At 34.1% G+C, this 14,995-nt stretch overlaps 2 protein-coding genes across 4 annotated transcripts in view; both read left to right on the top strand.

The window, feature by feature from the left end:
• The window catches only part of LOC111449785 (flavonoid 3',5'-methyltransferase-like), a 15,213-nt gene extending 14,897 nt beyond the window's left edge, over positions 1 to 316 (top strand). For both annotated transcript variants that reach the window (XM_023089826.1, XM_023089827.1), the window contains exon 5: positions 29 to 316. In XM_023089826.1, coding sequence (XP_022945594.1) covers positions 29 to 316 — 288 coding nt within the window. The remainder of the gene's footprint in view (positions 1 to 28) is intronic.
• A 4,365-nt stretch (positions 317 to 4,681) lies between these two features.
• On the top strand, positions 4,682 to 14,961 carry LOC111449787 (flavonoid 3',5'-methyltransferase-like). Of its 2 annotated transcripts, XM_023089829.1 has the most exons (7): positions 4,682 to 4,814; positions 5,107 to 5,192; positions 5,354 to 5,498; positions 6,476 to 6,607; positions 6,736 to 7,019; positions 7,295 to 7,314; positions 14,901 to 14,961. In XM_023089829.1, exons 1-6 carry the CDS (start codon positions 4,764 to 4,766, stop codon positions 7,296 to 7,298), a joined length of 702 nt encoding a protein of 233 aa, XP_022945597.1. In that variant the 5' UTR covers positions 4,682 to 4,763; the 3' UTR covers positions 7,299 to 7,314; positions 14,901 to 14,961. The 2 variants fall into 2 exon arrangements, with proteins under 2 accessions (XP_022945597.1, XP_022945596.1); XM_023089828.1 differs by lacking the exon at positions 14,901 to 14,961 and having other exon boundaries at positions 4,686 to 4,814; positions 7,295 to 7,497.
• Positions 14,962 to 14,995: the final 34 nt, after the last annotated feature.

Below are 14,995 nucleotides of genomic sequence, written 5' to 3'. Positions count from 1 at the left end.
TTTTTTTTTTTTTTTTTTTGTTGAATAGGGAAAAGAAGGAGAATTTGATTTTGCATTTGTGGATGCTAATAAAGATGAGTACATTAAATATCACGAATTGCTTTTGAAATTGGTGAAAATTGGCGGCATAATTGCCTATGACAATACCCTGTGGTTTGGAACAGTGGCACAGAGCGACGACGTTGTTGAGGAGAAATTAAAGGCTAGTAGAGGCCATACGCGAGAACTCAATGCTTTTCTTGTTAATGACTCGCGCGTTGAGATAGCTCTCCTCTCAGTTGGAGATGGCCTCACTCTCTGCCGACGTATTAAGTAAGTTTCTTATTCTTTCTATATTCAAATTTTCTCACATAAGTTTATAAATGATATTTTTATGTAAAAAAAAGTTCTCACCGTTAGATTTGCTAAAATTTTAAAGCAAGTTACTTAACATCGACCGACCTTGATGGAAATACCAAGACCTCAATTTTATTAAAATATCAAAGAAAATACCGTAAATTGTCCATAATAGATAATTTTGAAAATTTATAAAAGAAAAAATATTTAAATTATTGTGCAGCACTTATTCTAATTTAGTGAATAAGTCAAAGAATAATTCATACGTATGATTGAGTCTCGGTCACGTTTGAGAGAAGGTATTTTAGAAAACGTGAGCAAGAAAATGCCATGAAAACAATTTATAAGAAAGCAATACTATAGGCTAAATAAACAATAACCACGCTTTGATAGCAAATAACCTGAGTAGGAAGAATTGACAATCAGTCATGACCGACGCTTTCAACTAGCCCTTCTCTTCATTTTTCTGGATGGTCTTTATGAGTAAACATGAGTTTCTTTGGAGGGTTGTCTTTGTCCCCCCTTTGGAGGTGTTGACTTGGGGTCTCTCTCATACATTTGGGTGACCACAAACAACCTGGACCCAACCACTAGTAACACGTTCTGGATAAGCATGATCTGAACATCCGACACATGGCTACATGCAACATGCCTTAGACAAGCATGACCATGACACCAGACACAGTTTCATTCGACTTGATTCATAGTCCGTTTAACTAATTCAACCATTTTTTTATTTTACTAGTTTCGCCCTTTTAGACCAGTTTAACATTAGAGTGTTACTTCGATTCTGATCAAATAGAGCCCGATTGAGATTAGTTTCTCTTTAAATTTGGTTGTTTTGGAACATATGTTAAGGAAATTGGGTACCTACGAATGTTCCTATGTCAGTTGTGCGTGACTTAGATAGTCGTTGAAGTATGAAAAATACTAGAATAGCTTTGAATCATGTTTTAGTGGAAATACACTACAAAGTAGTGAACTTACTATTGGAAGGTACGGTAGGTCAGAAGATGAATCATTATATATAGAAATGTACGTTGTTATGTAAGTATATTGATGAACATATTATGAATCATGATCATCAAATGCTAGTAGAAGAGTAATGTTGATGATGCACGTATGTGATTCATATCATGATATGATGATATGATACTACTCATGCCGACATAAATGCTACTCACACAAGAAATGATGATATTACATGAATAGGCATATGACAATATGTCACGAGTTGTATTATGCATTATTATTTTAGGTACTTCATGTCCATTTATGTTTACGAGCTATGATAATTAGAGGATGTGAAGAGGTAGTGGTGTGACCCCTAATATTTTTGTAACGATGTGATTACAATTATATTCCTTTTAAATTTGATAACATGACCACAAGAGAAAGCGACGATCCGACCAACCGAGGAAAGTTATGGATAGAAAGTCTTCATGTATAACATGCTTCTATGTATTTGTATTTTTCGACCTCAACAATGGAGTCACTGACTAGGTATTTTTATATTATTTAATCCTTTTAAAAAAATGTTCTATTTTTCAGATAAAAACAAGGATAAGCAAAGTGGATAACAACGTCTGTTGCTGAGCCATGAAAATCATATAGATTTTAGTTCGGGCATTTTTTTTTCTTTTTTTTCTTTTCTATCATAAACCTTTGAACTAATGAGTATGTTTTTCATTTGAAGAACTTATTTAGTTTCGTAAAACGTTATTTTTCCTTTAAATATCAAAATTATATTATGTTTTTTTTTTCGGGCTTATTTAGTTAGTAAAGTTAATATATAATTTTTATAAAGTATATAATTTAAATATATTTTTTATTAATTTAGTCTATTTTAAAATAACAAAAAAAAAAAAAAAATCTTTTACACGTAGGTACACATAAAAACAAAGAAAAAGAAAAACAATAGTAGACTACACTAAACTATGATTTAAAATGCGAGATCTCATACATATTGTATGTCACACGAGTGTAGATTACTTCTCTTGTAAATTAAGTACGGACACGCACACCACTAAATTATATGCTCTTATTTCTTTACAATTGATTTTCAGCATTTCGAACGTACATTAGCCGCCCATAGTCAGGCCTAGGGGTACATATTGTCGGCAAAGTTAGTTGTAATTATCTTTCATTCCAAGTTATAACTTGTATCTACGTGATTCATATTGACCTAGAGTTTTCTCTCGTAAATATAGTCATCCGGCTCACTTCAAACCAACAAAGCTCTATTCTCATTCTGAGATTATTAAAAAAATCCACCGGCTTTTTATATAAAACTAGCACAATAACATCATTCTGAATTAAATAGTGCATGTGCTGCATAAAAACCTTTTCATTCCTTCGTGTTTTTATGTGTTAGTCATATTTTTTAGAATACACAGTAAAAATTCTTTTTATTCTACTGGTTTGTCTTCATATCATAGATGATGGTTCTGGGAGTTTGTTTACAACCCTATGTTGCTTAACATTCTCTCAAAGTTATGAAATAGAGTAAGGTTAGTCCATTGGAACCTTTTTATAGACAGACATGGAAAAACTCCTCAGTACTAGAAGGTATCAGTAGCACGAGGAATGTAAAGACTCCTATGTCAGGTATCGTGCTGACATAGATCCTTTTGATTTTTGCTTATGTTATTTTTTATTTTATTTATTTATTTATTTTCACTCAAAGTGTTAGTTCGGTAGATTTGTGAGTTTGATGTCATATTTTTCTATGGTTGGGCTCTTATAGTTAAAAAGGGAATTGATTGATCTTTACCGAAGGATATACGACTTTTATAGAGCCTTACAAAACAAAATAACAAACCAACTGAATCAAAACGAATAAAAAAAACAAATCAACTATTTCAAAACAAACCAGTTACTACAGACAAATAGAAAACTACTTCCTATTAGCTATAATCTTGCACACCGAGTCAGAAACTCCAAATAGTGAGCAATTTCTTCAAGAATGGATCAGTGGGTCTTGGTGTAGCACAGAAATGGTGTCTCATATTATGCTTATTAACGATTCTTATAGTTTACAAGAATATCTCCGAGCAGTTTAGTTTTGATTGCTTATCATCTTGCTAAATATCACCGAAAAGAAACCGGAAAGAAATTATAAAGTATAAGATACTACAACAAGGAGTCCGTGACCTATACATATAGAGGTACACATTCTACACTCCCTTTATTCTCTTTGTAACGTAGATAGATTTAGTAAAAAATGAATACTTGAATAATTTTTTTATTATCAAAATATAATTAATGAAATGATAACTAAATAATAAATGAGCGATTAAAGTTATAAATACTATATTATAGCGTTAAAAATTGTTATAATAAGTTAAAGATAGCATAATATTTTAGCTATATTCAACATATTAACGCTTCAATAAAATGCTATGAAATGTTTTTATAACAATGCATATAAGCTATAAAAAACGCTATAAAAAGTCTTTGACTTTTAATAATATGGGTTGTCACTACGTACGAAAAACGCTATAAAAAGTTTATGATAGCGGTTTGTGTATGCTATCGTATCTATTATTTCTTATAGTGTCATCGTATGGTGCCTGTTGGATGATGACAGTCCCACATCGGCTAATTCAGAAAATGATCGTGGGTTTATAAATAAAGAATACTCTCTCCATTGGTATGAGATCTTTTTGGTAAGTCCAAAGCAAAGTCATGAGAGCTTTTGTTCAAACTGAACAATATTCAGAGAGTTGTGTCCATCTAACATGGTATCAGAGTCATGCTCTAAACTTAGTCGTGCCAATAGATTGGTAAATCCTCAAATGTCGAACAATCCTCTAACATGGTGCCTTGATTAAGGGGTGGCGGGTGGCGTGCTTTGTTCGAGGAGAGATGTTGGATGATGAAAGTCCCACATTGGCTAAGACTCTGAAGGAGTCGAGCCTCGATTAAGGGGTGGCGGGTGGTGTGCTTTGTTCGAGGAGAGGTGTTGGATGATGAAAGTCCCACATTGGCTAAGACTCCGAAGGAGTCGAGCCTTCGGAGTCGAGCCTCGATTAAGGGGTGGCGGGTGGCGTGCTTTGTTCGAGGAGAGGTGTTGGATAATGAAAGTCTTATATTCCCTAATTCAGGGAATGAAGGTGGACAATATCATACCATTGTGGAGGGTCGTGTTCGTCTAACGGTGACATTTTAGCAATATTTTTAATTATTATTTTGGTTGTAATATATAATGATGTTAATTAGGCATGACATCTCATAGTAATGATTATTTTAAAAGAAAAAAATAAAAGTAGTTACGCTTTTCCACTAACAACTTCCCTAAAAACGTACAGAGCGCTCTCCACGCGATGGTTTGGCCTATCTTTGCACAAAAGCTGCAATGCTATATGCAACGCGCGGTATCCCATAAAACTCTCACAGGACCTCCTTCGCTCGTTGCAGAGTAGATCATGGCCTACAGGTCTATGAAGAACATCCTCCAGAGCCCTGCTCTTGTCCAGGTTCGTTCCCCTTCCTAATTAATAATCTCTGCACTGCGCCTTCGTTACGTTAATTACTTGCGATTGTTCTGAGATGAATTAATTTCATCAAACACTGTTTTTAAAAATCGCTGAAGATTAGAGAAGTTTGAGCGGTAGTATTTGATTCTGAGGACTGATTAATAATCTCTGCACTGCGCCTTCCTTACGTTAATTACTTGCGATTGTTCTGAGATGAATTAATTTCATCAAACACTGTTCTTAAAAATCGCTGAAGATTAGAGAACTTTAGAGCGCTTGTATTTGATTGCAGTATATACTGGAAGAGAATTCGTATCCGAGAGAGCACGAACAGTTGAAGGAACTCAGAGAAGCCACGTTAGAAACGTTAAAGCCATGGTGAGATTCCGATTCTTCTTCCGACTTAGATTTTTGCGATTTCAATCCGTTTGGATTCGATTAGGAAAGTTTAGAACGATCGATTCGGCTGGATTGTATTCGGTAATCGTGTAGGAGAGTGTTTAATGATTTTGGAAGGAAATTTGACGATTGAGTTGCAGGAGCGTGATGAGCGTACCGGCGGATCAAGGATTGTTTCTATCGATGCTTCTGAAACTGATGAACGCGAAGAAAACGATAGAGATCGGCGTATTCACTGGCTATTCGCTCCTTGCCACTGCGCTAGCACTGCCCGCTGATGGTCAGGTAAGGCCTAGATTCCTCCTCAATCTTCATCGCCACCATCTGCTGATTAATTTCGTTGCTGATCAATTTGGTTTCAGTTAATTTCAAATATCATTTCCCCACTCTAATTCGCCTTTCCTTTCCTCAAATGCTTAAATTTAGTTTATCTATATTAAATATAACTTAATTTTCATCCAAATTCCTTAAATAATAGTAATAACAATTTTCATGAAAAAAAAGAGACATAAATATATATTTCAAAAAGGTTTAACAGAAACTATAAACCAACGAACAATTTTGAGTTTTTTTTTCTTCTTTTATATATAATTTAGTGATTACAAAAATAAAATATCAAACCCAACATCTCGACCAACCCTTTTTATATATATAATTTTTTTTATATATATAATTTAGTAATTAAAAATAAAATATCAAATCCGACAACTCCCAACCCAACCCTAATAGAGTGTTGGGTTGGTTAAGTTTTTTGTGTTGAATATGATTTATACATGCATCTATTTTATTTTGAATATAAAAGTATTTTTTATGGTTTTTAATGTATAATTTATTTAAAGTAATCATTTTTATTATTTTTTAATTTTATCATCTATATAAATTTTCTAGGTTTTTTTTTAATAATAATAATTATAAATTATTTGTGTTTGTTGGGAACTTTTAATATTTTGTGTAGTGTGAATAAATAAAACTTTTTAAAAAGATTAAAAAAAAAAAAGTGTTTGTTGGCAAACTTTTAATATTTTGTATAGTGTTAAGTATAGTGCGAACACCTTAACCCAAACCGAACCCAAAAATAAAGGGTTGGGTTGGGGTGGGTTGTGAAAAATTTTCAGGTTGGTTACCAATCCAACCAACCCAAACCCAAATTTTTGGGTTGAGTAAAAAAAAAAACTCTTAATCCAACCTAGACCATGTACATCTTTAAGGAGTATTACCAAGATAATAAAATTTACTATTTTGTTTGCTTGTTTGGATGGTAGATTACGGCCATTGATGTGAACAAAGAATCATTCGAGGTTGGCTTGCCATTTATGAAAAAGGCGGGAGTTGATCATAAGATCAATTTTGTAGAAGCACAGGCGTCGGTCTTTCTCAACGACCTCATCAATGATGTAAGTCCTTATTGCGCAAGGAAAAAGAAAATTTTAAAAGTTGTTTGGCAATGGTATTGATTGTCGTGTATCGTCAATTCATAGTTCGTATTAAATTAAATATTATGTATTTTTTTCTCGTTGAACAGGGAAAAGGAGGAGAATTTGATTTTGCATTTGTGGATGCTAACAAAGAAGGATACATTATATATCACGAATTTCTCTTGAAACTGGTGAAGGTAGGTGGAGTGATTGCATACGACAATACCCTATGGTTTGGATCAGTGGCACAAAACGAAGACGATGTTGATGAGATTTTAAAGGTTAATAGAATTCATTTGCGAGAACTCAATGCTTTTCTTGTTAATGACTCGCGCATTGAGATAGCTCTCCTCTCTATTGGAGATGGTCTCACTCTCTGCAGGCGTATTCAGTAAGTTTTTCATTCTTTCTATCTTCAAATTTTCCCACAAAATCATATTGGAGTTCATACTTGGAGGCACGTGTGGTCCGCGTGTCTATATTTAATAAAAAATTAGTTTTCATTTTTTATATGTTTCATCTGTATTTTTTGATCCCAGTAATAGATCATTTATTAAGTAGTATTTTTTATAATATTTAATTTTTTAAAAATATTTTATTTTTCAGGTAAAAATAAAGGAAAAGATTTGGCAGAGTTATGAAAATCATATATATTTTAGTTTTCAGGTAAGAATAATGGAAAGCATGGCGGATGATAACGTCTCTTGCAGAGCTATGAAAATTATATATATTTTAGCTTTTGCTTGTTTTTCTTGTCTATCATAAACCTTTGAAATAAGAGTGTGTGTTTCATTTTGAAGAACTTATTTAGTTTTGTAAACCGTTATGTCTCTTTTAAATGTGAGAATTATGTTATATTAGCCTTTTAATCATGCTTATCCATACACGATTAAAATGAGCTTCTGGTTGAGTCGTTGCATGAGTTAAGTTTGACCCCATGAGATTTTTTGCCAATCGTTAACTATCCGTGCTTGATTTGGCTTTGTTATCTTCACTGCTCTCTTAGATTTTTGCCACAATTTTTTTCTTCTTAATTTTGCATCATTGTTTGAAGTTTTTTTTGTTAGGAACCACGACCTTCCACAATAGTAAGATATGGTCCACTTTGAGCATGAACTCACATGGCTTTGTTTTCGGTTTTACCAAAAGGCCTCATTTAAATGCGGATGTATTCCTTATTTATAAATCCACGATCAACCCCTTAATTAGCCAATGTGGGATTCATCTGGTAACGTCTCAGATTCACTGCTAGTAGATATTGTTCTCTTTGGGCTTTCCCTTTCGTCCTTCCCCTCGAGGCTTTAAAATGCGTATGCTAGGGTAGATATTGTTCTCTATGGGCTTTCCCTTTCGGGCTTCCCCTCGAGGCTTTAAAATGGGTATGCTAGGGTGGGCTTTCCCTCGAGGCTGTAAAACGCGCCTGCTAGGGTGGGCTTTCCCCTTCGGGCTTCCCCTCGAGGCTGTAAAACGCGCCTGCTAGGGTGGGCTTTCCCCTTCGGGCTTCCCCTCGAGGCTGTAAAACGCGCCTGCTAGGGTGGGCTTTCCCCTTCGGGCTTCCCCTCAAGGTTTTAAAGTGCATCTCCTAGAAGAAGGTTTCCACCTCCTTATAAATGGTGGTTTGTTCTCCTCCCCAACTAATGTGGGACATCACAATCCACCCCCCTTCGGGCCAGCGTCTTCACTGGCACTCTTTCTTTCCTCCAATCGACGTGAGACCACCCCCAAATCCACCCCCCTTTGGGGCCTAGCGTCCTTATTGGCACACCGCCTCGTGTCTACTCCCTTCGGGGAATAGCGGGGAATAGCGAGAAGACTGACACATCGTCCGGTGTCTGACTCTAATACTATTTGTAACGCTCAGATCCACCGCTAGCAGATATTGTCTTCTTTGAGCTTCCCTTTTTGGGCTTCCCCTCAAGGCTTTAAAATGCGTCTTTTACCTATTTAATCTAAAGTCGTTAATATAATTTAAATGTGGAATTTACCTACTATAATTTAAACGTGGAATTTACCTACTATAATTTAAACGTGGAATTTACCTACTATAATTTAAACGTGGAATTTACCTACTATAATTTAAACGTGGAATTTACCTACTATAATTTAAACGTGGAATTTACCTACTATAATTTAAACGTGGAATTTACCTACTATAATTTAAACGTGGAATTTACCTACTATAATTTAAACGTGGAATTTACCTACTATAATTTAAACGTGGAATTTACCTACTATAATTTAAACGTGGAATTTACCTACTATAATTTAAACGTGGAATTTACCTACTATAATTTAAACGTGGAATTTACCTACTATAATTTAAACGTGGAATTTACCTACTATAATTTAAACGTGGAATTTACCTACTATAATTTAAACGTGGAATTTACCTACTATAATTTAAACGTGGAATTTACCTACTATAATTTAAACGTGGAATTTACCTACTATAATTTAAACGTGGAATTTACCTACTATAATTTAAACGTGGAATTTACCTACTATAATTTAAACGTGGAATTTACCTACTATAATTTAAACGTGGAATTTACCTACTATAATTTAAACGTGGAATTTACCTACTATAATTTAAACGTGGAATTTACCTACTATAATTTAAACGTGGAATTTACCTACTATAATTTAAACGTGGAATTTACCTACTATAATTTAAACGTGGAATTTACCTACTATAATTTAAACGTGGAATTTACCTACTATAATTTAAACGTGGAATTTACCTATTATATTTTAAATGTGGAATTTACCTTAAATTGTCTCTTCATAAATGCGACATAAGTTTACCTCATGAATAACGAATAAGGGAAAGAAAGGAAAAAGAACAACGTTGAAACAAATGTCTTATACTACCCTATAATTTATTATGCGATTACAATTTAACCTATACTAACTTTGATGCAAAGGGGAATTCAACCTAAACTAATATGTGAACGAAATTCAACTAACCTAAACTAGCCTTTATCTGAAAAATATAGTAGCACAAGACAGTATTTCTAGAATACCCAGTAAGTGACCCTCTATCGGGGTTATGCAACAATCACATGCAATGAGATGATGGGACCTATCTTTCAATCTGTCTTCCTACGGTGCTGTTCTAACGGGTAATTTGGACGTGTACCATATACTCTACACACAGCCCATACCCGGTATGGGCTCACCAGTCAGTTCGCATGCCGCTGGGCCACCTTACTTGTCGGGCGAGCATACACTGGGACGCTCCCTAGGCTGGACACCCGTTAGAACTATTAACCTGTTGGGTTTTATGTCCTAAAACTCATAGTTTATAAACAAAAACATATTCTATTTTCGATAAATCTATTATTGATGTTTATTCAGTAAAGATTGTTATTGAATAAAGTGAATTTTACGATTACTAATCTAAATCCAATAAACTAAGAACACTCTGACTATAGTATGATTAGTTGAACTATATGTAGAGACATAAGAGTGAATCAAGTTCAAGTATATAGTCAAAATGATCGATAGTACAGAGATAAGGTTGAGTACCTTATCCGGGACACTATGGATGTGGCCCACTTTTGTATATGACATAAACAATGTGATCACTAAATTGTAATGCGGAGACATGTGAGTGGGGGCATCCTATGCAATAAGTATTGCACAAGATCGGACCATGAAGAAAATCACTCTCACTTTATAATGTCGTTTACTGTTGAGACTGATTTTCTTTCGATGACCTAGGTAGCTCGATCTTAATTCTGAGCTAACCATGAACTCATGTTTATTCGGAATTATCCTTAGATTTGCATGGGTGAGAGTGGCTTGAGCTCGCCATCTCAATAGGCCTCCCATTTCAGGGGTAAGACTGGGTGAATGGCTGGGGACGTGGGGTGCAAGATGAAATTCACTCCTACCCACTTTTAGGGTAGAAGAGAGGTAGTTCTCTTAAGTAGTGACTTCAGGTCAACAAGGGGCCCCACCCTCTCATTGGTCTGAGAGGGATTCGGTTTACTGGTTGAACCACAAACCAATTGTTCATTAGAGGATCAGTGGGACATAAGGAACAAGAAGTAACTTCAGGGGTAACACGGTAAATTGACCCAGCTTTAGTTACGAACAACCTGTGAAGGATCGACTTACTAATCATGGTTATATCAAATGGACAGAAATATATCTATAGTGAGGGGAGTGCAACTACGAGGCTATGATGGAGTGTCCTAGTAGTTAACGAATGTTGGTTAACAAGGTTAATGAGTTTAACCGGTTAATCTTGGATCGTTGGAGTCCATGATCTATAGGTCTATTAGGTTCCTCTGCTAGCTCATATCAGACTAAACCATAGAACAGTGTGATGAGTGAGTTCGAAGTGTTTGAATTCAAATTAGGGAATATGCGCTACATATATATGATACATTTAACCGCATTTTTGTTTTATTTATGAATTAAACAAAAAGAGAGAATATGATATATTTAAATCTAATATGAGTCGAAATTGATTGGGATTGACATTTGAATTAATATTAAATATTAATTAAATAGTTTAATTAATCATTTAATATTACCCTAATTTGAAATTAATTATTCAAATTAATTGTTGAATTAAAATGAAGAAAGTCAAAATGTTTGACCTCATTTAGTGGAAAAATCCATGTTTGAGTCAGTGGAATTTTGAGGTGTCAAAATTTAGTTTAACCAAACTTACATGCTTGCCAAATAAACCTCACAAATTTTAGTGAAAGTTTGAGTGTTAAAATTTGGTGATCTCAAATTTGCATGAACATGCAGACATGACTCTTTAAATAGATTGATCAAGGTACATGGAAGTTTTTCCTTGGAAAAACCTCGATAAAAACTCTCACAAACTCTCTCTTCATATATACCATATCCCTCCCAAGTTTAGTCACTCATCGGATTCCACAATCCCGTTCTAAGGCCAGAGAATAGTGGAGAAGACACTAGTGGTGGTTCGAAACCGATTCGTGAGAAAAAATGAATTTGAACTACAAAAGGTTGGTACTCAAAGACCTTGAGTTTTAATACTTATGAACATACTAGTTATTTACTATAATTGATGTTCTAAGAGTGCTTAAGATCCAAATTGTTTCTGCATGTGTTATATTAACTCCATCAATTGGTATCAGAGCAAGTTTTAGGCACTTTATTTACATTAATTTGAGCATGGTGGGTACCATCTCATGAATGAAATTTTGTGGTTGCTAAAGTGGATGTTTTTGGTTTTGGCATTTTTTTTAAACTTCTATGTGATACAACTATTGTAACAAGCCTAATGTGTATGAGCTTTAATGAGTGAAGAAAGGTCTGTAATTTTTATGGAGTCATTAGAGTCCATTTTAGGTTGTAATTGATCGAAAATGGAAGAGATAGCAAGCTGAACCGAAGAAGAAGATGGAAGAGGCGACTCGGGTGTTTTTTCTACTGTTGGGGTCCGGTTCAACGTTTTTAAGGATTGGTTCGCCCAGTTCGTGATCGTCGGGAGCGGTTCAAGTTAATTATGCATTATGAAGGTATGTTTTAATTAAATAGAAAATGTTTATGCATAAAATATGTCATATAGATTTAAAATCTCACTATAGGCTAAGCATGTTTCATGCATTTCAAGTATGTTATAAGTGTTATAATGTATAGTATGCATATTTAGGGTTCCACGAGGGATAGATATAAATTGTTATATTATTGCATGGAATGGATTATTATATAATTATTATATAAAGCATGTTAGAGGCATGTTATAGGTTATTTTCAACGTCATAAAACGAGATATACGTTAAAATCTATAATAAAGATAAGTGCATGCTCACTTAGGGTTAAGAACCAAGCACGATCAATTTTAATAGTTGAAATAGGTCGATGTCTTATAAAATTGTGGTTACAAGAAAGCTCACCTGGCACGATTTTATCTAACTTAAGTTGACGGTTTACGGAATACCTATTACCTGGAGATCGGACCAGTACTTGAGCTTAGTTAGCCTAGTTTTATGAGCATGCTTGAGTGATATAAATTTTAGAAAAATCACCTAGACTTAAGTTATATTTACACCGTGAGATTCATGCTCGGCCTCGTGTCGCCCTGGGAGCGTCCTCCATTCGGAAGGTATTTGCATGAGTCAATAACAAGGTGAATAGAGAAAATATTTATAGTAAGTGGAAGAAGAAAGTATCAACATGTCCTATGGTCTCCACCACTAGGTTGCACCGTGAGATTCCCATGTTCTGCCTGCATGTTGCCCTAGAGGAATTACCCATTCGGAGGGTCGTAACATGGGAGTCGAAACAACGCAAACTCCAGAAATAGCGTTGTCGGGACTGATCTCTGTGGTCTGAAATTGGTGGGTTACACTTACGAAGAATTACTAAGAGTTAGTATATTCCTGATCAAAATAGCGATAACTAAAACACTATAGGAAAAAGAGTTATTCTGGGATTAGTGTTTAAGTCAAGAATGTCTTGGTTTAGTGAAGGAGTGATTGACTGTCCTTCGGTAGCAGTTACTCTAACTCACTAAATTATCGTTGCAAATTAATAATTTTAGGTACATTATTACATTTGCTAAACCTGATTGGATTAAACAGGATTAAGTCAAATCACTAATACAATTTTAAGTTTTTTTTTTTCTTTTATATATAATTTAGTGATTAAAAATAAAATATCAAACCCGACAACTCGACCAACCCTTTTTATATATATAATTTTTATATATATATAATTTAGTGATTAAAAATAAAATATCAAATCCGACGATCAACCCAACCCTAATAGAGTGTTGGGTTGGGTGATATCTGATAAATCGACCAACCCAACCTAATAGAGTGTTGGGTTGGGTGATATCCGACACCTTGACCAACCCAACCCTAATAGAGTGTTGGGTTGGGTGATATCCGACAACTCGACCAACCCAATTCTAATAGAGTGTTGGATTGGGTGATATCCGACAACTCGACCAACCCAATTCTAATAGAGTGTTGGGTTGGGTGATATTCGACAACTCGACCAACTCGACCCTAATAGAGTTTTGGGTTGGTTAAGTTTTGTTTTGAATATGATTTATATGTACATCTTATTTTTATTTTTGATACAGTTGATTTAAACTAATCATTTTTATTATTTTTTAATTTTATAATCTACCCTTATGATTTACAATTTTTATAGTTATTTATTTTTTTTTATAATAATTATAAATTATTTTTGTTTGTTGGCGAAATTTTAATATATTTTTTTATAGTGTGAATAAATAAAACTTTATAAAAAATTTTTTTTAAAAAAAACAACCCGACCCGAACCCGAAAATAAAGAGTTGGGTTAGGCTGGGTTGTGAAAATTTTTCTGGTTGGGTTACCAATCCAACCAACCCAAACCCAAATTTTTGGGTTGGGTAAAAAAAAAACCCTTTAACCCAACCTGGACCATGTACACCTGTAAAGTATTACTAAGGTGATAAAATTTGTTTGTTTGTTTGGATGGTAGATTACGGCCGTTGATGTGAACAAAGAATCATTCGAGGTTGGCTTACCATTTATGAAAAAGGCCGGAGTTGATCATAAGATCAATTTTGTAGAAGCACAGGCGTCGGTCTTTCTCCACGACCTCGTCAATGATGTAAGTCGTTATTGCGCAAGGAAAAAGAAAATTTTAAAAGTTGTTTGGCAATAATATTGATTGTCGTGTATTTAATTTAAAATACGATACTGTATATTAATTTCATCAATTCATATTTCGTATTAAATTAAATATTATGTATTTTTTTCTCATTGAACAGGGAAAAGAAGGAGAATTTGATTTTGCATTTGTGGATGCTAACAAAGAATGGTACATTAAATATCACAAATTTCTCTTGAAACTGGTGAAGGTAGGTGGAGTGATTGCATACGACAATACCTTATAGTTTGGATCAGTGGCACAGAGCGAAGACAACATTGATGAAAATTTAAAGGTTAATAGAAGTCATCTACGAGAACTCAATGCTTTTCTTATTAATGACTCGTGCATTAAGATAGCTCTCCTCTCTATTGGAGATTGTCTCACTCTCCGCAGGCGTATTCAGTAAGTTTCTTATTCTTTCTATCTTCAAATTTTTTCACAAAATCATATCCGAGATCACACTTGGAGGCACGTGCGGACGGCGTGCCTATATTTAATCCTTTAAAAATTAGTTTTATTTTTATAATGTTTATTTTAATATTTTCTCTGAAAGTGGAGTCACTTACCAAATATTTTTATAATATTTAATTCTTTAAAAATATTTTATTTTTCAGGTAAAAATAAAGGAAAACACGGTGGATGATAACGTCTGCCCCAAAGCTATGAAAATCATATATAATATATTTTAGCTTTTGCTCGTTTTTTTTTTTTTTTTTTTTTTTTTTTTTT

This window comes from Cucurbita moschata, unplaced genomic scaffold (assembly GCF_002738365.1).
Source record: "Cucurbita moschata cultivar Rifu unplaced genomic scaffold, Cmos_1.0 Cmo_Scf00011, whole genome shotgun sequence".
NCBI classification, from domain to species: domain Eukaryota; kingdom Viridiplantae; phylum Streptophyta; class Magnoliopsida; order Cucurbitales; family Cucurbitaceae; genus Cucurbita; species Cucurbita moschata.
This window is presented reverse-complemented; position numbering and strand designations above follow the sequence as displayed.

What these genes read in the sequence shown, in the direction of transcription:
- LOC111449787 (XM_023089829.1), top strand. Translation starts at nt 4,764, where the DNA reads ATGGCCTACAGGTCTATGAAGAACATCCTCCAGAGCCCTGCTCTTGTC. An exon ending in AGAGCCCTGCTCTTGTCCAG is followed by an intron (nt 4,815 to 5,106) that starts GTTCGTTCCCCT and finishes ATTTGATTGCAG; the next exon opens with TATATACTGGAAGAGAATTC. An exon ending in CACTGCCCGCTGATGGTCAG is followed by an intron (nt 5,499 to 6,475) that starts GTAAGGCCTAGA and finishes TTTGGATGGTAG; the next exon opens with ATTACGGCCATTGATGTGAA.